Source organism: Sphaerodactylus townsendi, linkage group LG02, assembly GCF_021028975.2.
Source record: "Sphaerodactylus townsendi isolate TG3544 linkage group LG02, MPM_Stown_v2.3, whole genome shotgun sequence".
In the NCBI taxonomy this organism is placed as follows: domain Eukaryota; kingdom Metazoa; phylum Chordata; class Lepidosauria; order Squamata; family Sphaerodactylidae; genus Sphaerodactylus; species Sphaerodactylus townsendi.
In genome coordinates, this window is record NC_059426.1 from 999,329 (window position 1) to 1,024,612 (window position 25,284).

General features: G+C 48.1%; 1 protein-coding gene across 2 annotated transcripts in view; it reads left to right on the top strand.

The window, feature by feature from the left end:
* The window catches only part of RFTN2 (raftlin family member 2), a 66,011-nt gene that overhangs the window by 27,972 nt on the left and 12,755 nt on the right, over positions 1-25,284 (top strand). For both annotated transcript variants that reach the window (XM_048483518.1, XM_048483519.1), the window contains exons 6-7: positions 4,635-4,756; positions 8,059-8,162. In XM_048483518.1, coding sequence (XP_048339475.1) covers positions 4,635-4,756; positions 8,059-8,162 — 226 coding nt within the window. The remainder of the gene's footprint in view (positions 1-4,634; positions 4,757-8,058; positions 8,163-25,284) is intronic.

Here is a 25,284-nt window from a genome sequence, read left to right on the forward strand (position 1 = left end):
CAAGACCCAGGATCAGAAGAGAATGTGTTTCAGATCCCTTGGGCCAAGGGCCCGTTTTATGCCTTCCTACACCTTCCCCTGTTGGGAAAAGTGCTCACCTGCAAATGAGCACAGATGCAGCATCCTCATGGCATCTTTTTGGCCACACCAGGTGTGTTTCTCAGGCTTCCTATTCATGGTCAACGGCAGGTTCATGCACCTTCAGAAGGTCCAGGACCTTCTTCAGATGGGGTCTCTCCTGCATCAGGAGGTTCACAGTCTGACTCCTCAACCTTCTCCAGTGAAGTCCTCCCAACAAGTACTAGAAGCTTTATTGAATTCCAGGAAGCCTCCCACATGGGCCTCACGTGCCCTGGAGTGGGATCACTTTGTTGAGTGGTCCACAGTTAAGACCGGTTACCCTTGTCGTGCCCTTTACCTTTTATTTTAGAATACCTCCTTTCCCTTAAGGGTTGGGGGCTTCCTCTGTAGAGGTGCCCTTGGCTGCCATATTGGCATTTCATGATTGGATTGATGGTATTTCCCCATCATACTTCCAAACAATTTCTTAAAAGGTTGTTTAAACTGTGCTCTCCTGGACATCACTGTGGTCTCTTGGCTTAGTCTTATCTCAAGAGACCTTGGGAGAAGTCCCTCTTTCCTTACTTTCATTTAGGTTAATTTCCTCGTTGCTATCACCTCTGCTAGGAGAGCAGATGAGCCCTCCCTTCATCCATTTTTCCTGAACAGGGTTCTCCTGTGCCCTTGTTCTCAGTTCTTGCTGAAGGTGGTGCCTCGATTCCATCTCTTCCTGACAGTGTCCTCACTTGTGTTCTTGCCCAACCCCCTGTCCTCTGCAGAAAGGCCTCTGCACAGCCTGGCTGTTACGAGGGCTTTATTATATTATTTGCACCACTCTAAGAATCATAGAGTTGGAAGAGACCCCCCTTAACCTTCGCTTCTCCAGACTAAACACCCCCAGCTCCCCCAGCCTCTCCTCCTCGTAGGGCATGGATCCAGTGGCGTAACTAAGCAAACTGGAGCCCTGGGCAAAACCTGAGTTTGATGCCCCCCCAGGCACATGCCCAATGCAACGCGCACCTCCCCCTTGTAGCTACGCCCAGTGGCGTATCTAGGCAAACTGGAGTTTGGCACCCCCCATGGGCAGCCACCCTCCCCCACTGTGACCAAGCAATGATTTTTTACACCAGGTTGTTTCAAAGTCACCATCACATTATAGAACATGCCCCAACTCACAAATCTGAGCACAGCAATAAGCCATGCCACACAGCAGAACAATTTTAAAAAACATTTTCAAAATGTTTTCAAAAAATGTTTTATTACTGCTATGAAAAACATTTTATGGTGTTATGTGTCTCCAGTACCTAATTGCGGGAAACAGCATCACTTTCACTGTTTCAACCGAGAATCTGGGCTCCCTAGTTTAAACAAGTGATGCTGGAATCCACCCCCAAACAGCATCATTTTCAATGGTGTTTAAACTAGGGGAGCCTGAGATTCTCCTTTTAAATCCACCTTGGGAAGGGGAGAATCTAGGGTTCCTAGTCAGTATCCTGGAAGTGATGTGCTATTTTAGGGTTGATTCTCCCCCACCCTGAAACAGCATCACTTGCAATGTTTAAATTGGGGACCTAGGATTCTCCCTTTAAATCCATGTCAAAGTGTAGGATTTAAAAGGAAAATCTTGGGGAAATTTGGAAGGTGCCTGCTGGCAGGGGTGCAATTGTTAAGCTTGGGCAGCACCAAACTTTCAGGGTATCTTTAGGAGACTCTCCTAACGATACCTCACTCCAGGTTTGGTGGTGCTATTCAGGGGTTCCAAAGTTATGGACCCTCAAAAGTGTAGCCCCTTATCTTCTGTTAGCTCCTATTGGAAACAATGGATGATGGGGCACCCCTTTGGGGAGTCCATAGCTTTGGACCCCCTGGACCAAACTTCTACAAAACCTGGGTGGCGCACTGTAGTAAAAGATTCTCATGATGATACCTCCCAGGTTTGGTGAAGTTTGGTTCAGGGGGTCCAAAGTTATCGACCCTCAAATGTGTAGCTTCATCTCCGATTAGCTCCCATTGGAAACAATGGGGGATGGGGCACCCCCTTTGGGAGTCCATAACTTTGGACTCCCTGAACCAAACCTCACCAAACCTGGGTGATAGCATCAGGAGAGTCTCCCAAAACATCCCTGAAATTTTGGTGCTGCTAGCCTAAAACTGCGCCCTCTGCAGGCCAAAAATGGAAAAACACTGAAAATACAAAAAATCCCACAAACAAACCTGCGCCCCCCAAAGGGCTGCGCCCAGGGCACCTGCCCACTTTGCCCAATGGGAGGAACGCCTCTGCATGGATCCCAGACCTTTTACCATCTTGGTTGCCCTTTGAACACGTTCCAACTTGTCAATAAATTGCGGTGCCCAGAACTGAACCCAGTACTCTAGATGAGGTCTGACCAGGGGTGGAGCCAGGGAGAACTGTGCCTGGGGCATGCACGTGGCCTGCGCCCCGGCTGTGGCAGTGCCCGCCCCGCCCCAGAATGCCTCGGACTGCACAGAAGGCCGAAGGCAAAAACAGGGTTGCGCTTACCTGTAGCTGTTGTTTGTCAAGATGTCTTCTGTGCAGGCACACATTCCTTCCCCCAGGACCACAGCGAGGGGGAACTGCACCCTGCACCCTGCGCCCTGCCACACCCACCCCACCCTGGAACGCCCCACGCTCCCTTGGCACTACGCCACTGTCTTCCCCCCTTCCTGCTGTGAGCTCTCTGAGAGACGTTAGTTGTTTCTTGGGGGTCTTGCTTGGCAGGTGGGCAAAGAACTGAGGTGAAAGGGGGCGCCTCCCCCTTTGGGTGCACTCTGATTTGGTGGGAAAACGTCTGCCTGCGTGCTGGGGTGAGGTGCCCCCTCCTAGCCCTGGAAGCCAGAACATTCTCTCCATCAGGAGGCTGGGGCGGGCACCGTTCCATTGTATGTCTGAACGGCAGGCACAGGTCAGCGCAACGCTGTTTTGTTAGCTCTGGATGGGGAGATTCCTAGAGAGCTGGGAGTGGAGCCGGGGCGCAGCAGGGCCTGGGGCGGGCAGGGACATCCGTGGAGCCCACTCTGCAAAGCAGCCCTGCCCACCAGGGGAGCCCATCTCTGGAGACCAGTCGTCATTCTGGGACAGGGTTGCCAGGCTCCAGCCCTGCCCGCCTCCCAGGGTTGCTGCAGGGCTAAAATGAGGACAGAACAGTGCATGTTTCCCCCTCAAGAGGAGGCCAGGGCAGGAACCAAACAGAGCCATTCAAAAAGGCCAGGGGGTTTAAGAAGGAGAAGCATCCTTCTAACAGAAAGCTGCTGCTGCAAGTGTACGGTCAGAAGGTTTGCCAGGCCCCTCCTCTGGCCATTGGTGGGCGATGGGGGTGGGGGGAGATTTTGGCACGGAGTCGTGGGAGGACAGGGGTGTCAGTGGGGAACAGGCTCCACCCTCCAAAGCAGCCATTTTCTCCTGCGGAGACTGATCTCTGCAGGGGATCCCCTGGTCCCACCTGCTGGATGGTGTCCCTGTACCCCAGTTTGCTTTGTGAAAAGAAAATGGAAAATTATGACCACCACTTTATGAAGGCTGTAGGACTGACCCATAGGCCGTTTAAGGGAAAGCACTCATTTGAGTACCAAACATGGCTGCAGTCTATTGTCGAAGGCTTTCACGGCCGGATTCAACTGGTTCTGGTGGGTTTTCCGGGGGGCTGTGTGGCCGTGGTCTGGTGGATCTTGTTCCTAATGTTTCGCCTGCATCTGTGGATGGCATCTTCAGAGGTGCATCACAGAGGGAAGTCTGTTACACAGTGCGTCCAGACTTTTCTTATAACAGACCTCTCTCTGTGATGCAGCTCTGAAGATGCCGGCCACAGATGCAGGCGAAACGTTAGGAACAAGATCCACCAGACCACAGCCACACAGCCCCCCGGAAAACCCCCCGGAAAACCCACCAGGCTGAAATCTTTCTGAATAAAGGCAAAACTGAAGTCAAACAGCACCTCTCAGCAGCCCTCTGTGCTGGCATCCATCCAAACATCGGTTCCTTTCTGGTCCTGGGCTCCTGGGGAAACTGGTTCCGCAAGCTGGAAGCAGAAGCCGGCCGGCCGGCTGGCTGGTTGGCTGTGTGTCCTGTCACTCAGACTCTCCCTTCTTCCTCAGTTTCTATAGCAGTCCTGCTCAATCAAAAATGTTCACGTTGCTTTCATAAGGCAACAGATAAATGAATAAATGCCTTTTATGATGCCTTTAAAAAAAATTAAAAGTGGGCAGTCTGAAGCAGGAGGGGCAGGACAGACACCACGGCAAGTATCCGCCTGTTTTGCTGGCAGGCACCTCTGTCATTTCAACCTCAAAACCTCAAGGAAGCCGGGCTGACATGCAGTGAGATCTGTTTTTAGAGCTTATGCCTCTTTCCCCAAAGCCAACGATAAAGACCAGTAGTCAGTTTCTAGTTTTTAAAAATGTCTAATCTTTGGATAATCATTGTAGGACAGTCTTAAGATGCAGGGGAGCTGGACTGATGGGAGGGATCTTAACTGGAGCTCAGGAGTAGATAATTTTGCAAACTTTAAATGTTTCGTGTTTCTATAATTTTATTTCTTTTCTTCCACTGTACCCAGTTGATCACCTCTCCAAATCATTAGAAGGCTTGTTTATATATGAAGAAGAAGGTTCAAGAATCCCAGGTTCAAACAGGAAAGGAAATGATGCCATAGTTGTAGAACAGTGGACGGTCATTGAGGTAACTTCCTGTTTATGTGCTTTTTTAAATCAGTGTAGCCAAATCTCACAGACTGCTATGAGGATTTATCTCTCCCCAAATTTCTGATTTATGCTCAAACTCAGTTTAAATGAATGTGTGAAAGCGAGCGTACAAAATACACGTCCCGTCCCACATCCAAGCTCCTGCAGGACTCCTGGGAACAAATTCTTGCCTGCTTACCCTCTTCCCCCAGTAGCCCCCCGCCCCCGCCCCGCTGCCACTCTGCTGCAGGTTGGGAGAACAATCTCCCAAGTGATCATCCCCGAAAGCATCCCTTACTCATTTAAGAAGTGTTACCCGCAGCTAGGGCAACTTTAATAGCGATTTCAGTGATTTCAACTTGGCAGCAAATAAAATTGAAGCCACAAAATTCAAATTGAAAAATAAAATAAAGTTTTAATGCAGTCAAGTTTCGTTCAGTAAGAAGTGAATTCAGCAGCTCGGTCCGCACCAGGCAGGGCGCACAGCCAAGCACCCTGGCAAAAAACACACTGAACACTGCAAAACACCAAGTTCTTGTAGGAAATGTTTGGAGGTTACATTATGGATTGAATCATACAATGACAATACAGGGCCATCAAGGTCCATTCTTCCGAAATATCCAGGTCTTATCTTTGGTGAGGAAACACCTCCGAGTAGTTGTCCTGGGTGTGTGTGTGTCTGACAATTACTCCCCAGTAAATGATTCAGGCAAACCCCTTCTGCATTTTGACAGAGTGGGGCTCTGTCAAAATGCAGAAGGGGTTTGCCTGAATCATTTACTGTTTGCTTCCTGTTTCTCTGGGTCCACCTTTAGCATCATCTAATCCTTTTGTTTCAGCAAGCTTGTGGCTTAGTAATGCATTTTACAACAGGAAGGAAAACCTTACAGAAAATCAAAATCAAACCTAAATTCTACTAACATTATATATCTATCAAAACTTTATTAAAAACAAAATAATTGTTATCTCTCCCCCTGGTTACACGGGGAGGAGGGGGGTTTCCATGGGGTTCTCTCTCCTTGCTTTGGCTCCCTGTCCTACCTGGCGTTTTGTTTTCAAGAGATCCCCCACCACCAGCAGTCACTTTATCACAAATCTGCTAGAAGAAGGGAAAGGCAGGAAAGATCTGAATTTTCTTCTGTTTGTGAGATCTTGGACAAGGATCCCCAACGGGGCGTCCGTGGATGCCGTGGCACTCAGTGGCACCTTTTCTGGCCCATGCCACGCAGGTCCAGGTAGGGCTTTTTCCCAACAAGGTTTCTGATTGACTTGGAGATCTGATTGGCTGTGCAGATTTCTTTGCTTTGGCAGCAGCTGCCACCACAACACCAGGATCTATTCTGCGATAGTGAAGTTTTAAGCTGTGCGATCATTTTGTGGCTGGCTAGCTCTGCCTCTTGTGGCCACCATTTGGTACCAGCCATTTTGTTGCTGCGCCCATCACACTATGGGCCTTTCCCCACTTACCTTAAGCCCCGCACTACTCTCCTCAAGTAGCGCGGGGTCCCCCGGCACTCCCCACGACAGGGGCGGCGACAGCGCAGCCGCCCCAATGCTGCCGCTGCCGCGCCCCCTCAGCGCCTGGCATCCCTGGCGCTCTTGTAAACGGCGCCTTTTGATGACCCCGCGCAGAGCGCAGGATCGTGGGGATGCCCAGGCACGTGCCAGGGATGCTGCGCGCTGAGAGCAGCGTGCGGCATAGGGGGGATCATGGTGAGTGGGGAAACGCCCTATGCCAGAATTCCAAACATGCCTGCAGACTCAAAGACGTTCAGGGCCCTTGACTTAGGATTTTGGTGGGAAATAGCTCCTGTGGTCAATTTTAAATCCTTTTTTCATTAAAAATTAATCTTCATGAAATCTTTTTCCAGCCTTCAGAAAAATATTTAAACTAATATCACACGCATGGAAGGATATTTCTGGGGAAATGTTGATAGTATATATGCCACCTTTGGTGCTGTGCAGTGAATGAAATGTTTGGCCGGAGTTCACCACAAATGTATATTTCAGTTTCTGTCTCCTGCGTGCACAAGTTAAACGGTTCCATACAGAAAGAGTCTTGCCCAATGAAACACATCACGTAGGGTTTGGGTTTATGTTATGCTTGTGTGATACAGGAATTGGGTATAGTTTTTGGCAAAAGGCACTGTCAGCTCAATTGCTTCTGGTGGGAAAATGGAACCTTTTCTTAAAACGATGGAACAAGTACTCACAGAAGCTGACCTTCTTTGAATTCCTCGGCCGCGGTGGCCTCTCAACGTTAGCGGGCTCTTAGAGCACATTTTCCCCTTGTTGATGAAGCACATTCTTCTGACCACAACTTTTTTACCTTTCCATTTTTAATTAGGATACTTTATAAATAAACGTTTCTTTCAAATCACCAAATTTAATCCATTTTATAAATAGAATGGTAACTTTCTGTTACCGACATTTATTCAGAATTGGAAATCCATGATAATTTTAAAAATAGAGAGCTCCACTCCTACTCAGCTGCATGTCAACATGCGGTGGGAGGAGAGCCAAGCACAGAGGGAGACATCGTCTGAATTTCCACCACATTCACTCCCACACCTGATTTATTTATTTTTATTTATTTGATTTGTATCCCGCCGTTTCCCCGCAGGGCTCGCGATGGGTCACAACACAAAACTTAACAATCAATTAATTTTAAAAATACATCACTATAAAAACAATTAAAACCAATTTAAATACAATATTAATACAATATTAAGCGCCCAAACTATTAGATTGAAACAGATGGCAATTACCGTATATACTCGCATATAAGTCTACTTTTTCAGCACATTTTTTGTGCTGAAAAAAGCACCCCTCGACTTATATGCGAGTGAACGGGTGGCGAGCGGGTGGGGGGAGCGGGTGGGGAGAGAAAAAAGGCTGGGAGCTGAGGGTGCTTTTCTGCACCTGCTCCCTGCTATGTGGACACAAAGGCAGCTCCCAGGTGAGCCATGGGCTGTTGCTTCGCTGCACTACAGGGGGCCAGTAGCTTCATTCACAGTGAATATTCAGTGAATAGGTGTGAATATTAAATGTATATGTTACAGAATTTTTGTTCAGGCCAGGTATCTATTTTTATTTTTGAAATTTACCAGTAGCTGCTGCATTTCCCATGTGCGAACGGTCCGGGGTGTGTGTGTGTGTCGGCATTGTTGATGCCGACGTACCCCTGCTCGCACCCGTGCGGAAAGGGCCTAAGTGACAGACTTAAAGAGAGCTATTTTGCATGGGAAATGCAGGTTCAGACTCTCAAGAAGTATCCTGTATCTTTGTTTCTGACTTCAGGGCAGTGAGATCAAAACGGATTACGGTCCTTTGCTGCACACTTTGGCTGAGTTTGGCTGGCTTTTAACGTGCGTGTTGCCTACACCAATCATTCGACTGGACAGGTGAGTTGAAATGATGCAGAAGAGAACACAGCAGGTGCTTACGTTAAGGTTCAGCAAATGCAACATTTTGCTTCTCTACTGACTTGCATCCTGCTTCGCTGTAAGGAACAAACATGGCAGCTGAGGCCACCACAGGTTCCCAGACAAAAAGTCCCCTCATCCCACTGCCACCTATACTCAACCCAAACAACATACCAAAGGACATCCCATGACTTCCCAGTCTTCATGGGCCCCCAACATGACTAGGCCCCCCTGAATCTTGTCCCCTTATTCTGACCTCCTGGTCCTGAATTGAATCCAGGCCTTCAGTTTGAAGTTGGCAAGACATGTTTGCAGCAGTACGGATTGTAGCATCACATCCGGCTCTTTTCCGTTGTCAACTTTTGCTCTGTCTGAAGTTCTTTGCTGAATCTGGGCCATTCGTTAATAGAAAGTACAATGCTTTAGACACCAAACAGGGTTACTTGAGCAGTCGCTTCTGTCCTTTGCAAATTGCGATGAATGTGCTTGTCAAATAGAATGTTGAGCTGGACTCTTTTGCTCATGTGGAGTGAACGCTCGGCTTAATTTAAAATGCTTCAGCAAACACCTGGAACGTCGATCATAGTGTAGCAACCACTATCTTCCTTTGTTAGACCTTTCCTGCTCTTCAGAAACAAAATCCTTGTTTCCCAAACTGCTTGGTGAATTTCAGCTCTTTCACCTTCTTACTCAAGTGGCTACAGAAGGGCTTGCTTGCTTCTGTGACAGTATGCAGAAATCTCTTGTGCCAAAAAGGAAGATCTGTGTAAGATATAATTATGGAATTTAAAAAACACACACACACAAACTGTTCCCTTTGGATTTTAGTTGCAGAGTAGTTTACAACCCAGAACTATCATGCTGGGAAAGCAAAATTAGCATCCCATCTGCAGAGAGTTTAAAATGTCAAAGGGCCACGTTCCCCTCACCCCCATGCATGTTGACCTTAACGCAGAAGGGCCCTGTAGTAAGTATGGTGGCCCTTGGAGGCTTCCTAAGCTCAAAGGACAGAAGGGTAGTAAACTGTAGGAGAGCCCTGGATTAGAACTGGGCTGATGCCAAATGGCGACGGAGTGGGCGGATGGGGCAGTTTCAGGCACTGAAAAAGTAGACAGGAGAGGCCCGTGGAAAGTTTCTTTTGCCCGGAAACTTTCGTTTGTGCTCTCCACCACTTTTCCCCAGTTGATTTTCTTTGGATGGGACACTGAAGTTGGAAATAATTTTAAGGGGCAGAAAACTGCCTGAGCCGAGGTTGTAGAGGGGAGTGAGAACTGGGCTGTAGCCGTTGTCCTCTTTTTGGCCTGGCCGGGACACAGCCATGTAGGCATGGGGGTCACAGGTCAAAAAACTTGCAGCTGAGGGCAGGACTGCACAATACGCACAACTCCTGTAGCAGTCAGACGGACATTCGAGGAACTCACCTTCAAAATGCTTGTTTGCTCAACACTGCAAGGTAGTGCTGTGAGGGGAGGAGAGGGACTTCTAGATTTCCACTTGCCCTGCTTTCAGGGGACAGGGTGGCAGGGAAGCTCCTTCTGCCCCCACCCCAACACCAAGGGAACAACCGCTTTTTAAGTTGAGACCCCCCCCCCCGCCCCCATACTTCTGACTGTGGGTCCGGTTGCGCACCTGTGACCTGACACGTCAGCTATACATAGTTGGAGCCTTTCAGGAATCAGGGCCCCCCTCCGCACGTGCAGAATAATGCACTTTCAATCCACTTCCATTGCACTTTGCAGCTGGATTTTACTGTGTGGAATAGCAAAATCCACTTTCAAATAATTGTGAAAGTGGATTGAAAGTGCATTATTCTGCACGTGCGGAGGGGGCCAGGGAGAGACAGGCAAGAAGGACGTTTTGGTCACTAGCCATGCTGATCTGCAGCAGAATAGCCAAATTCAAGTCTGGCAGCACCTCACAGACCAGGGGTCTGCAACCTGTGGCTCTCCAGATGTTCATGGACTACAATTCCCATCGGTCCATGAACATCTGGAGAGCCACAGGTTGCAGACCTCTGTCACAGACCAACAAGATTCTGAGATATAAATGAGTGGATATTTAATTTGATTTGATAGAATTTTGTTTCTGCAAGGCCAATGGTTCACAGTTGCTAAGTGATGAAGGACAACACATGATTTTATAGGTCATTAAACATCTGATAGTTTTGATAGCTCATTGGACCTCCAAACCCTCCTTAGTATTTTAGCTGTATTTCCTAATCGAGACGTTGGACGAATGAACGTGTGAGTCGGTAAGAATGTGTCTGACAAAAGGAGCTCCTACTCTCAAAACTCCCTCCCTCACGTGCTGCTGGATTCGAGTCAGACAAGAAGGAAACCAAGGTCTTGGAGCGCAGGAACTGCCTCGGGCATGGAGCTTCACAAGCTGGCTGTAGAGAGTGCTGAAGGAGCAGGAGCCATTTCCCATTTGAGGAGTCTTCAAAGCAAACTTAGGGCTCCAACCTTCCTGCCAAGACTTGACCTTCTGTCCCATTAGGACAAACTGTCTCTGCTGGGTTCAGTCTTCTGCTTGGGACCACCGTCTTCTTCGGTCTCGGGAGCAGAGGGCTGGGTCTGTTCTATAGGCAGGTTCCTGATTCTCTACCTGTACCAGCTCCCCAGCTGGAATCTACTATGAGTCTTCCTCTGAGGATCTGCTTGGAGCTTCATGGATGTTAGAGACAATGTAGTAGGTCCTTCTCCAAAGAGGAGGGGCTGTACCATATTAGAGATGGTCGAAAGATACTGTGATGGATATTTCCATCCCCATCTTCATTTGATAGTCCCACCCCACCTCCAACTGGGTGGAAGTTCTGCCTAGGGGTATGCTGCTGTAAGGTGTCCTCAGAACCAAAGGTCTGCTTCCCTTCCACTGCCAGACAAGCCCCCAGTTGGCCAGTGAATGAAACAACAGTGAAGGTAATTCAGAGCAACTGCGAGATCACTCTGCTGCATCACACCCTGAGAACCAAGCTAGTCATTACAAGATATTTCAGCATGTTTGGGGAAGGGTTGTCTCATGCCATGCATAGCTTACTGAGTGCCCAGTCAGAGGAGGCAGGCCAGCAGGGTATGTATTCTTTCAAATGGACAAAATCTTCTCTGAAATAGTGTTGGCGGCCACAGGTTGGACCCGAGGCTGCTGTCATTAGTCTGGCCCTGAGAAAATGTCAATATCATGAGACATGTGAGGGTTTGCCTGTCAGCAGCTTCCTGGATTACATTAAAGTGGTTTAAAAAAAAATCCCAAGCAGCCATCAAAAGGTTAGAGGTTGTTTCAAAAGACCTCCACAAATACAGGAAAGTGATCTTCAGTTTTAAGTATAATTAATTAATTAACTAATTGTTTTTTTTGTTTTATTACATTTGTTGCCCCTCCCTTTCATCAACGTTTCCCTTGAATATAAGCTCTGTGTTGTTTTCAGAAAGTAGCGAATAGGCTTTAGTTTAAGTGTTTTTATCGTGTCTCTCCCATGCATCTCAAATGGGGCCAAGATCAGAGCTGGGTGTGGACAGAACTTTGTGCTTGATTTCAGGCTTTTATTACTTACCCACTATTAGATCTGCTTGCCCTCACTGTCCCCCAAAAGCGCCCTATCCGTACATCTCAGAATTCGTGAAAGGGAGACTCTAATGGCTGTGCATTCCGTCCTATCGCATGACGTAGCCTACTTTCTCCTGGACTTTGTTAAGAGGCCACCTCCTTTATTTCTATCATTCAGAAAAACCTCGTGATCCCCAAAAAATCAGTTGAATCTCTGCACTGTTGAAATCCACAGATCGAATTAGTTCCGCTACCATAAGTCCCACTGATTCAACTCAGTTATTACAAGCCAAACCCCACTGGTTTTCAACAGGATTAGAGCCAGCAGGTTTACCCCTATTAAAAATAAGTTTGCCTTCCTGGTGCACATTTTAAATTAAATTCTGCATTCAGCTTCTGAAAACTTGATAAGCAACATTTTCGGAAGCGGGCAGTTCGGTACCCAAAGGCACCATTCCTCTGCCACTTTGCTGTGAACATGCTTTGAGAAACAGGACATAGTTCTACTTAAAATTCTGTATCACCAAAGAATCTCTCATGAGAAACATGCAGTTTGTGAAATAATCTGAAACGTTACGCCTCTCTATTGCTCTGTTCTTCTGACAACTGTGCATTTGTAACTGCACACTGAACTGAGGAATTTTTCTATGATATGTTCCAACAAGAGCATAAATTTAGAAGATGGCCCCCTTCAGTGGGACTTGTTGTTGGGGGCAGTTCAAGGACTGTAGCCAGCAAACAGTCTTTTTTTCCGGGGGAGTTGACCCAGTTTCCTGAAAATTCTCTTTGAATGGCAAAGCGGCCTCCGTGGTTCAGACAGGCGGGAGAAAATAGTGCTGGTGTTTTGAAAAGTAAATTGTCGTCAAGCAAGTACGATTTTAGAGTATATTTTTATGATGTCCTGAAAATTGCTATGGAGGTTTACAATATTTGTTTCCCAAAGGTAAAAACTACAGTTGCGAGTACTCTTGTAAAACAAACTGTGGGCGTTTCCCCACTTACCTTTGTTGCCATTCGCTGTGCGCTACTCTCAGTGCGCAGCATCTCTGGCACATGCCTGGGCGTCCACTCGGGGTCATCAAAAGGCGCCGTTTCAAGGAGTGCCAGGGATGCCGCGCGCTGAGGGGGCGCGAGAGCGGCAGCATCGGGGCGGCTGCGTTGTCACCGCCCCTGTTGTGGGGAGTACCGGGGGGACCCCGCGCTACTTGAGGAGAGTAGCGCGGGGCTTAAGGTAAGTGGGGAAAGGGCTTGTATCACAATGTGCACTGTAGTAAATAGTGAGAAGTCCCCAAAAGATCCAATGTGAGTGTCATAGGCAGTTCCTGAAAAGGTCTTACGGTTTACGCGTGGTGTAACCATGCCCCAATCAAGGTGAACAATTTTTTTCTGAACAGTTGCAATCCTTAGGTCAGTTCCTAGACTGCAGAGCATCATTCTGTCGAAATCTGTCAAAATCTGAAATGAGCAAGTAGGAAAAGCCCAGCAGAGGGCAAATTATCCCAAATTGCTTTTGATCAGCATCTTTGTAGATTTTAACCACAGCCACTCCGAGGCGAAAACAAGGCAGTGACTCCTGTCTTGAGTTCCTGCAAAGCAGGAAGTGGGATGCTGTGAGGTCGACAGAGAAAATAAAGGGAAGTTATTTCATATGCACTCAACTGTTTCAGGAAATGGTCTTTCTGAGTCATTAAACAGCATAATTTATCGTGTGCTAATGATGACCCATGATGGGTATGATTTTGTAAAGGAAAGCAGAAAGCGAAGACCCGTTTCAAACATCAGTGCTTGGGGCTCAGAAACCCATGCTCCTTCCACATCAGTGTATCCTTTTATAATTGGGAAAGTGTATGAGAATTGTGCCCATCTGACCTACAGCATTTGTGTGCGTGCTCAGCTTGTGACTTCCTTTATACTGCAGAAAGCCAACCTGTGTGTTCCTGAAATCAGTTTCTTGTACTGCCATGTAAAGAAGATCGAGCCAGTCTGGGCTATTAGGACTGCTGCTACTGCCGAGAAGAGGTTTTTGCCATTGCTTTCCTCTGCATAGCAACCCCCAGTTTTCCTTGGTGGCCTCCCGTCCAAGTACTGACCCTGCTTAGCTTCCAAGCCCTGACAAGAATCAACTAGTCTGGGCTATTAGGGCTGCTACAGCAGCTGTGCAGAGGTGGTTTTCCATCGGGTTTTTCCCCACGGCCAATATATCCTGGGGTAAGGAGGTGGAACATACCAGTTTGGCCATGATTTCCTCATGGCTTCCGGGTCTAACTCGGGCCCGCCCTGTGAGATGTCCCTTATCCCGTGCCTTTCAAAAAACAATGAAATTTGGGGTTCTTTTTAAAAACCCATGCCTCTCCCACTCCCATGCAAACACCACGGGAGATGGACCGGTTTATTTTTCCTGCCTCACCAGCTGCAGCTAATCACAACGGTGGAAAAACGGGTTGTGCGTGGGCGGCAACCTTGGCGAGGAAAATGAAAATAAACTGGGGGCCGTGCGTAATCACCTGCACTTCTTCCTCCTGGCCTGAATGCATTGCCATGCGGAGGGAGAAACCAAGATAGAAACATCCCGGTATGTATGATGCCAGTTTCCCCCTGGAATATTTTGGTCGTGGGGAAAATGCCATAGTCTTTCTCTGCATATCAACCCCGATCTTCCTTAGTGGCCTCTCATCCAAGCAGTGGCGTACCTAGGCAAACTGGAGCCCAGGGCAAAACCTGGGCTTGATGCCCCCCATGGGAGGCCACCCTCCCCCACCGTGACCAAACAATTATTTTTTCCACCAGGTCGTTTCAAAGTCACCATCCCATTATAGAACATGCCCCAACTCACAAATCTGAACACAGCAATGGGCCATGCCACACAGCAGAAATATTTTTGAAAACATTTTCTAAATGCTTTCAAAATCTTTTATTACTGCTATGAAAACATTTTGTGGTGTTGTTTCCAGATCCCCCAATTGGGGGAAACAGCATCACTTTCAATGTTATTTAAACTGGGGACCACAGATTTTCCCTTTAAGGTGGATTTAAAAGTAGAATCTGGGCTCCCTCGTTTAACCAAGTGATGCTGGAATCCACCTCCAAACAGCATCACTTTCAGTGGTGCTTAAACTTGGGAGCCCAGATTCTCCTTTTAAATCCACCTTAAAGGGAGAATCTGGGGTCCCCAGTTTAAACAACATTGAAAGTGATGCTATTTTGGGGTGGATTCTCCCCCACCCTGGAACAGCATCACTTTCAATGTTTAAACTGGGGACCTCAGAGTCTCCCTTTAAATCCATGCCAATCCATCCGCACATGCAGAATAGTGCACTTTCAATCCACTTTCAGTGCACTTTGCAGCTGGGCGGAATAGCAAAATCCACTTGCAAACGTGAAAGTGGATTGAAAGTGCATTATTCTGCATGTGCGGAAGGGGTTTGAGTTTCAATTTTCTATTCCGAGCAACCACAGTTTCTGGATAAATGCATTTCCCTTGTCACCAAAAGTTGGCATCAAAATGCTGCCAGCAGAGAGCAGCTTGTGGAGCAGCCGGAGCCCCTCGTCTCCCCCCTCCCATCTCCTGAGCCCCCTGAAATTCTGCCCTGGGAAGGTCAGCGCCCCCCCCCTCCAGGGACAGCATGGACGGAAAAGGGAGGTGGGAAATGGCGAAAACCGGCTCCTCTCTCGCCTTCAACGCAAATGCTGTTACTCACCTGGAAAAAACACCTTTGAATATAACTCCGTATACAAGACATTGTCCACACGGCCAGAGTAAGAAAGTAAAACCTGTCACAATGAACTGTTTGAGCCCTTGTGGCTTCTCTGGCCTTCCTCCGGCAGGTTCCCTCTTCTTCTGCCAACAAAGAGGCTCGCCTGCAGTTCTGAGTCACTCTTGTTCGTGGAAGGAATTGCTTTTCTTTGCAGGCATGATGTGAATTTCCCATCACTTCCCAGGAAAGGCCAAAGGGGATTTGGCACAGGGTCTCACTGGCTCTTCCAACTGTTTTGTTCATACTTCAGGGCTGCTTTTGGGTCCCTCCACACGGGTTCAAGAGGGAGTCTTCAACCTCTTTCTCCCAATTTTTCTGAAATAAATTGCTCCCCAGAGCCAATGTTAAAGCCCTGGAGGAAAATGTACTGGCAGGCTCCCACCCCCACCCCCCCCACCCCCCAGGCTTTCCAGCCCACAGCTCGGTGGGACCAAGTAATCTTGACCCCTTCCTGCACCTTTTCAAGTACCAAAATAGCCGGAAGGGGCAGGGAGGGAAGAGGGGGAGATGGCATCTTCCAAATGTGGTGGCATTTTTAAATGGCTGCATTCACATCTGAAATGGTGCCACCCTCTATGGACTGGACCCATGGATGCTTCCACATCTATTTTGGCATGAAGAGTGATTGAGACTGGAGGAAAGCATGAAATGCCTCCCTCCCTCAGGGTCTCTGCTGTGATCAGATTTGGAGGTCCAATATAGCTGCATGAATATAAAAACAAAACTATAGAAACAAAACTATAAAAATACAAAAACAAAAACCAGCAAGAAGCCCCATCGTGGATTTTCTGTGTCAAATGCTGAACTTTCTCCATGATGCAAGTAAGAGTTGTAAAAGCAGCCTCCTCCCTTTCTGACTTCACTTTCTGCTCCATTTAGGAGAGCCAGCGCAGTGTAGTGGTTAAGAGTAGGTGCACTCTACTCTGGAGAACCAGGATTGATTCCCCACTCTACCACTGAAGGTGTAGAAGTTTATCTGGTGAACTAGGTTAGCTTGTGCACTCCCAACACATGCCAGTGGGTGACCTTGGCCTAGTCACAGTTCTTTGGAACTCTCTCAGCCCCACCTACCTCGCAGGGTGTTTGTTGTGAGGTGAACACTCTGCTGGTGAACACAGCTCTGATTGAATTGGCTTTGTTTCCTTTCCCCATTTATTGCAGTCAGTGAAAAAGCCAGGACAGCCCATCTGACAAGCATAAAACTGATACAGGCTACACCAACTGGCTCTACAAATAGCAAAAGCCACAAATATGGACCAGCCGCCCCCCCCCCCCACCCACCCACCCACCCACACACACACACACACACACACACACACACACACACACACACACACCCCAAAAACCAGAAGTTTGTTTACAATGAGTTTATCTCTTCTTGTCCCACAGTCTTTGGCAAAGCACTAATGGAGGCAAAAATCAGGAGAATGAGATGAAGCCTTTAAAACAGCTTCTTTATGTGCGCTTGTACCGCTAAAGTGAAATTCAGGAAATCCCACTTGAGTCAGCTCAGTTCAGTTGTGGAGGAGAATGGAGGCCCCTGAAGTCCGCGATGGGTCGGCTTACATTTTAATCCAGGCCCAACAAGGCCCATTTTCAAAAGCCTGGCTTCCACAGGGTGACCAGCACTCCGAGGCTCCCTTTTTTAAAAGATCATTTTACCCGTAGTTAAAATGACTCGAATTTGCCTTTTTGGTAATTTGCATGTGATCCCAGAGTGCAAGGTGAGTGAGAGCTTCGTTCCCCACAGGAATTCCTAACATCATCAAACCTTTTCACCACCAGGCGGTGGTGCAAGGTGGTGGGGTTCAAATAATTTGACAACCAGTTCCAGGGGTGGGGGGGATTCAAGTAATTTAACAACTGTTTTGTTTTACAAACATCATTTTAACTGTGTACCAGATTCTGCCGAAGTGGGTTGCAAACCTGCTGAAGTCCCACCATGTGTGACCAATCGTCTCCCCTGCCACCTCTCCCCTTTCTTTAGCCTCCTGAATTCCTCTCTCTCTCTCTCTCTCTCTCTCTCTCTTTCCACACACACACACACACACACACACACACCTCTCTGCCGGATTTGGGAGTCCGGCTTTGGTGACTGGTCATGAATAGGATTGCTAACCCGGCTTGGAGGAGAAAGCATACCAATACTTTGAATAGAGGTCATCTTCCCAAGAATGTGCAGGCATGGGTAGCCAAAGAAAGCTTTTTTCATGGTGTTAGAGAGAGAAATAAATGAGGGTCCAAGGGACATGAGCGAGGAAGTGGGCTAAGTGAGGCTCAGAGGGGGCTTCAGCTGGCCCCTAATTGCAACATAAATGGGGCTTAAATGGGACCTCAGTTATGCAGACAGCAAAGTGCTGGAAGGAGAGGCTGTTTCCGAGGGCAGGTAGCCCGACCCACTAGCTGACTGGCCGATTTAAAGCCCGATGGGGCGGGGGGGGGGGGGCTATGCTGTTGTTTTGGACCTGATGTTGGCTTTCTTAATCCAAAGAAAAAATTGAAGAAGTCAGAGCCATTTTCTCAAAGACTTTCAACAGCTGTATGAAGATAAATTCAACAGGTGCACCTCCCCCCCCCCCCACTTTCTGTTATGTCAGAGACAGCTGCCTGTGTTGGTTGCCCTGCAGCTGTTAAAAGCTACACACAGCATCTGTCAATTTTAAAAAGTCTGAATAAGTGGGATTGGCTTTTATCCCTTCCCTTCCCTTCCCTCCCATGTGGCCCAGAGCAGCTTACAGGACCCCTCCCCAAAGAACAATTCAAAAAGAACAAATCACAATTACAAAAAAAAATCTCTCTCTCTCTCTTATTAGCTGCTTCTCTTCTGTCCTGCCTGCCTGTTAACAGAGACTTCCTCCCCCAGGTCTAGAGAGGGCAACCCTCCTTTGGTTCTATGCCCCAGTGGTGGGAGTTTAAAATAATTTAACCACCTGTAAGTTCTTGCTTGGTGAGGGGAGGCAGCAGCTGGCGGCGCCCCTGCAGCTCAGCCTCCATTGGCTGGCCAGCCTGCTGGCTCATCTGGAGGAGCATGCACCATCGCATGTAATGGAGGTTGAGAGGAGGAGCGGCAGCAGCTGGCTGACAAGCTGCTGGCCCACCGCTGCTGCACCTACTCCCCCACTCAACGGAACCAGTGGTGGCCTCAGCTCCCTTCCGCCCTCAAGACTGTTCAGATTGGCTCAGGCTCTCCTCCCTCAGCCCTGGGCTCTGAGGTGGGGCTCCTCCCAAGGGGGGGAGAGGAGCAAGAGGAGCTTTTTAACAACTGGTTTTACTTGCCCAAACTGGCTGGAGAATCCCACCACTGGTTGTACCTGTGAAGAAGGTACATTCAGGAGTCTTTGGTACACTCTTTAATATGCAACTTATCCCTGAAATCTGAGGCTCCATCCCCTGAAGACTGGAGGTAAGATGGCCAATGTCACACCTGAAATCTTTAAGCAAGGATCTAGGGGGACCAAGGAAGTAGACCCAGATCAGTTTGACATCTGTTCCCTGGTAAATTAGTAGAATCTATCATTAAAGATAAAATTCATAAACATGGTAGAAAAGCCACAAGACCACCTGCTGAGAAAGAGTCAAAGCATGGCTTTTGCAGAGGCAAGTCCTGTCTTTACAAACTTACTAGAGTCTCTTTGGGGAGGGTGTAAACAGGCATGTGTGGACTCAAGGGGGGGAACCAGTGGACATTGTCTGCTTGGATTTCCAAAAGAAGACTTTTGACAAAGTTCCTCACCAGAGACTGTTGGAGAAAACTCAGCAATGAAGGAATAAGAGGGAGGTCCTCCTATGGATTAAAAAACTGGTTGGAGAAACAGGAAAGAAAAGATGGGTGTGAGATGGGAAGTTCTCTACAATGGAGAGATGTCGGGAGTGGGTGTCCCCAAGGATCCATTTTGGGACCAGTGCTCTTTAACCTATTTCATAAAATGACTTCTGGGAAGTAGGGGTGATGGTATTCTGGTGGCCAAGTTTGCAGATGATACCAAATTATGTAGGGTGGGTAGAGAACCACAAAGGAGATTCACCGAAGAGCTCCAAAGCGCGACCTTGATCCCTAAATTATTAGGTAGAGTGGAGGAAAAACTCAGGGAAATGGCAAATGCAGTTCAATGTAGCAAAATGTAAGAAGTGATGATGCACATAGGGGCAAAAAAATCCAAACTTCACATACATACACACTACAGGGGTCCAGTGCTATCAGTCACAGACCAGGAAAGGGATTTAGAAGGCGTCTTAGTTGATAGTTCCATTGAGGAATGTCAAACTCAATGCATGGCAGCTGTAAAAGGCAAACTCTATGCTGGGGATCATTAGAAAAGGAATTGATAATAAAACTGCAAAGATTGTCTCTATGCCCTTATATAAAAAAGCAGTGGATGCGACTGCACTTGGAGTACTGTGTCCTATAGTTCTGGAGTCGCAAAAAAAGGATATGCGAAGAGATAGAAAAAGTGCAGAGAACAGCTTGACCAGGATGATTGAGAGACTGGAGCACCTTCCTATGAGGAGAGGCTGCAGCGATTTGGGACTCTTTAGTTTGGAGAGGAGGCGGCTGAGGGGGATATGATTGAAGTCCTACAAAATTATGTACATGGGGTAGAAAATGTTGACAGAGAGAAATTTTTCTCTCTTTCTCACAATACTAGAACCAGAGGGGCATACATTATGAAAATGCTGGAGGGAAGAATTACAGGACTAATAAAAGGAAACACTGCTTCACGCTAGCGATGTGAACAAATTTTGGTGTTTGAAACTATGCTGCCGCACAGGAGGATGGTATTGATGGCCACTAACCTGGATAGCTTTAAAAGGAGCTTGGACAGATTTATGGAGAGAGAAGTCGATTTATGGCATACCAATCTTGATCCCTCCTTGATCTGAGATTGCAAATGCCTTAACAGACCAAGGTGATCGTGGAGCAACAGCCATGAGAAGGCCGTTGCTATTTCACATCCTGCATACGTGAGCTCCCCAAAGGCACCTGGTGGTTACCTTGCAACTTTGGTCTGATCCAGACTGCAGCTTGTTCTTATGTTCTTATGTTTCTTATGTGTGGGTAGGCAAGAATAAGCCCAGCCAACTTCTTCCCTCTGCTGTTGGAGACAACTTCTAGACACCGGCTGAAGCCTCTCCACTCTTTGGGAGAGATGGAGAGCCTTCTTCAACATGTAGCCTCCCCTCTCTCTCGAACTGGGAGACAGCCTTCCCTTCAGGAATATGTGCTTCTCACCAAAATAAGCTTTGTGTTGCTTTTTCAAAACTGGCTCAGGAACAAGTCCTTAGCACTTGATGCAGCACAAAATGTCTTCAGGCAGACAGGCGCTGATGCCCGACATAGATTCAGGGGGGCAGAAACATGATTTTAGTCACATATTTCCCCATGAGGATGTAGGATGGGGTAAAGCCAGTCTCACTCAGATCTTGGAAGGTAAGCAGAGTCGGGTACTTGGAAGAGAGACGGTCCAGGAAGTCTCTCTACAGACAGAAGGCACCCGGTAACACCACCTTCGGCTTCCCACTGGCCATAAAGCCTCTTAGTGGGTTAGCCGTCCAGTCCAGTTCTGGCACCTTGATGGCACTTTGATGCTGTACATAATGTACTTCCCATAGTATGTTGTGCAATGGGAGCTGGAATGAGATTCTCATCCAGGTAGTTGTACTTTAAAATCCCACTGAATCCACGATTGTTTAAAGGGTAGGGGGAGAGTCAGCCTTCTTCCCGCCCTTTCTCTCCCCACCCACCCTCCCTCAAGTGATTAAAAACAAAGTCATTAAGATTATTAATTGAGATCTTAATTATTTTTTTGCTGTGACCCACTTGTGACTAATTTTGACTGAATCGTCCAAGCTTAAGCTGTCCTGGCTGATGAGGTGCTGTGTGGGCGTCACATGTACTTTTTTAAAGAAAAGAAATCCCACAAGAGAAGGAAGAAGAGTATAGATGGTTTCCAAGCTGGTGTGGCAGATGGGATTGGCTGTGTGAGGGCACCGTTAGCTGTCTTTCAGGCTGCCTGCTTTCCTGAAAGCAAACAGGCCAGGCAGCAGTGGTGTATGGCGGACCTGCTGACCTCCCACCACTGGAGGCCAGGGAGTAAATATATGAATATTGCTCTTCTTTCCAAAGTTTTTTGTTTCATTTGTGGCTATAGCTGCTTTTGCTTCTGAAAGCAATTGTGCCCCACAGGCGCTTCCCTCGATGTCGCTTCCTGGTTCAGCAGCAAAAGGGAAGCAGAATGCGAAGTCCTCCTACAAAGGAGGAATCAGCTTGAGAGTCAGCTAACACCAGGCCACCATGGGAACCTGTTACTAAAATTTTTAGATCCCACCACTGGGTGGGGGTTGCATAGCCTGGCACGGGACGGGGATATGACAGAGTCCGAATTGGTGGGTCCCAGCTGCCAACAGCTCTCTGTATTGCTGGAATGGGTACACTCACCTGCTTAGAATGCAAGAGACCATCTGCATGTGGCCAGACAAAGTGTTCCTTGGGGTTTTCCCTTCCAGCTTCTCCTTTTTTTAACTTAGCATTTTTGAAGTTTTGCAGTTGTATTTTGGGGACTGAGGGTGCCTTGGGCTTCACAGTGGCTGTCTGAGCCTTCTTGCGTACCACCTGTTCATCCTATAGAGCTGTCACCATTTACCACCTGTTCATCCTACAGACCTCAACTAACAGTGTATTTGATAGTCTTATGGCTTTTCAGCAAAGCAGGGCAACTGGGCCATATAGGGCTGTGCAGTCCTGAGCCAGGGGTAGTCACAGTGCAACCCCGCTGCCTCCAAAGGTGGTTGCTGCGCTATAGCCAGCAACAGGAACACACCCCCCCCCCCCCACCCACCCACCCACACACACACCCACACACACACACACACACACACACACACACACACACCCCAAAGACCAGAAGTTTGTTTACAATGAGTTTATCTCTTCTTGTCCCACAGTCTTTGGCAAAGCACTAATGGAGGCAAAAATCAGGAGAATGAGATGAAGCCTTTAAAACAGCTTCTTTATGTGCGTTTGCCCCCCCCCCCCCCCCCCTAATTGAAATTCAGGGGAAATCCCGCAGTCGCTCAGTTCAGTTGTGAATGGAGGCCCTGGGCGTCCGCATGGCCGGCATTTTAATCAGGCCCAACAAGGCCCATTTTCAGCTGGCCGACAGGGTGACCAGCACTCCCGGCTCCCTTTTTAAAAGATCATTTACCCGTAGTTAAATGACTCAATTTGCCTTTTTTGGTAATTTGCATGTGATCCCAGGTGCAAGTGAGAGCTCGTTCCCACAGGAATTCCTAGCATCCAAACCTTTTCCCACCAGGCGGTGGTGCAGTGGTGGGGTTCAAATAATTTGACAACCAGTTCCAGGGGTGGGATTCAAGTAATTTAACAACTGTTTTGTTTACAAACATCATTTTAACAACCAGTTCTGCCGAAGTGGTGCAAACCTGCTGAATCCCACCATGTGTGACCAATCTCCCTGCCTCCCCTTTAGCCTCTGAATTCTCTCTCTCTCTCTCTCTCTCTCTCTCTCTTTCACACACACACCACACACACACACACACCTCTGCCGGATTTGGGAGTCCGCTTTGGTGACTGGTCATGAATAGGATTGCTAACCGGCTTGGAGGAGAAACGCCTGTACTTTGAATAGAGTCTTAGAATGTGGGCATGGGTAGCCAAAGCTTTTCATGGTGTTGAGAGAAATAAATGAGGGTCAGGGACATGAGCGGGAAGTGGGGCGAAGAGGTCAGAGGGGCTTCAGCGTGGCCCCCCCAGTGCAACATAAATGGGGCTTAAATGGGACCTCAGTTATGCAGACAGCAAAGTGCTGGAAGGGAGGGGCTGTTTCCGGGGCAGGTAGCCGGCCACCCAAGCGGAGGCTGCCGTTCGCCCCGGGGGGGGGGGGGGGGCTATGCTGTTTTGGACCTGATGTTGGCTTTCTTAATCCAAAGAAAAATTGGCGAAAGTCAGAGCCATTTTCTCAAAGACTTTCAACAGCTGTATGAAGATAAATTCAACAGGTGCTGCCTTCCCCCCCCCCACTTTCTGTTATGTCAGAGACAGCTGCCTGTGTTGGTTGCCCTGCAGCTGTTAAAAGCACACAGCATCTGTCAATTTTAAAAAGTCTGAATAAGTGATTGGCTTTTATCCCCCTTCCTTCCCTCATGTGGCCCAGAGCAGCTTACAGGACCCCTCCCCCCCCAAAGAACAATTCAAAAGAACAACACAATTACAAAAATCTCTCTCTCTCTCTTATTTCTTCTCTTCGTCCTGCCTGTTAACAGAACTTCCTCCCAGGTCTAGAGGGCAACCCTCCTTTGGTTCTTGCCAGTGGTGGGATTTAAATAATTTAACCACCAGTTCTGCTTGAGTGAGGGGGGGGGGCAGCAGCTGGCGGCGCCCCCCTCGCTCAGCCTCCATTGGCGGCGGCCCTGCTGGCTCATCTTCGGAGGAGGCGGCACCATCGCCAATGGAGGTTGAGGAGGGAGCGGCAGCAGCTGGCGGCAAGCTGCTGGCCCACCGGCTGCTGCACCCCCCCCCCCACTCAACCGGAACCAGTGGTGGCCTCGGCTCCCTTCCCGCCCCCCGCACTGTTCAGATTGGCTCGGCTCTCCTCCCCGCCCTGGGCTCTGAGGGGCTCCCCCCAAGGGGGGAGGAGCAAGAGGGCTTTTAACAACTGGTTTGCCCAAACTGGCTGAATCCCACCACTGGTTCTTGCCTGTGAAGGTACATTCAGGTCTTTGGTACACTTTAATATGCAACTTATCCCTGAAATCAGGCTCCATCCCTGAAGACTGGAAGATGGCCAATGTCACACCAATCTTTAAGCAAGGATCTAGGGGGGACCCGGGAAATTACAGGCCAGTCAGTTTGACATCTGTTCCTGGTAAATTAGTAGAATCTATCATTAAAGATAAAATTATAAAACATGTAGAAAAGCAAGACCTGCTGAGAAAGAGTCAGCATGGCTTTTGCAGAGGCAAGTCCTGTCTTACAAACTTACTAGAGTTCTTTGAGGGTGTAAACAGGCATGTGGATAAGGGGGAACCAGTGGACATTGTCTACTTGGATTTCCAAAAGACTTTTGACAAAGTTCCTCACCAGAGACTGTTGAGAAAACTCAGCAATGAAGGAATAAGAGGGGAGGTCCTCCTATGGATTAAAAACTGGTTGAGAAACAGGAAAGAAAGAGTGGGTGTGAATGGGAAGTTCTCACAATGGAGAGATGTCGGGAGTGGTGTCCCCCAAGGATCCATTTTGGGACCAGTGCTCTTTAACCTATTCATAAATGACCTGGAAGTAGGGGTGGGTAGCGTGGTGGCCAAGTTTGCAGATGATACCAAATTATGTAGGGTGGTGAGAACCACAAAGGATTGCGAAGAGCTCCAAGCGGACCTTGATAAATTAGGTGAGTGGGCTCAGAAATGGCAAATGCAGTTCAATGTAGCAAAATGTAAAGTGATGCACATAGGGGCAAAAAATCCAAACTTCACATACACACTACAGGGGTCAGTGCTATCAGTCACAGACCAGGAAAGGGATTTAGGCGTCTTAGTTGATAGTTCCATGGGAATGTCAACTCAATGCATGGCAGCTGTAAAAAAGGCAAACTCTATGCTGGGGATCATTAGAAAAGGAATTGATAATAAAACTGCAAAGATTGTCATGCCCTTATATAAAGCAGTGGTGCGACTGCACTTGGAGTACTGTGTCCAGTTCTGGTCGCAAAAAGGATATCGAAGAGATAGAAAAAGTGCAGAGAAGGGCAACGAGGATGATTGAGAGACTGGAGCACCTTCCCTATGAG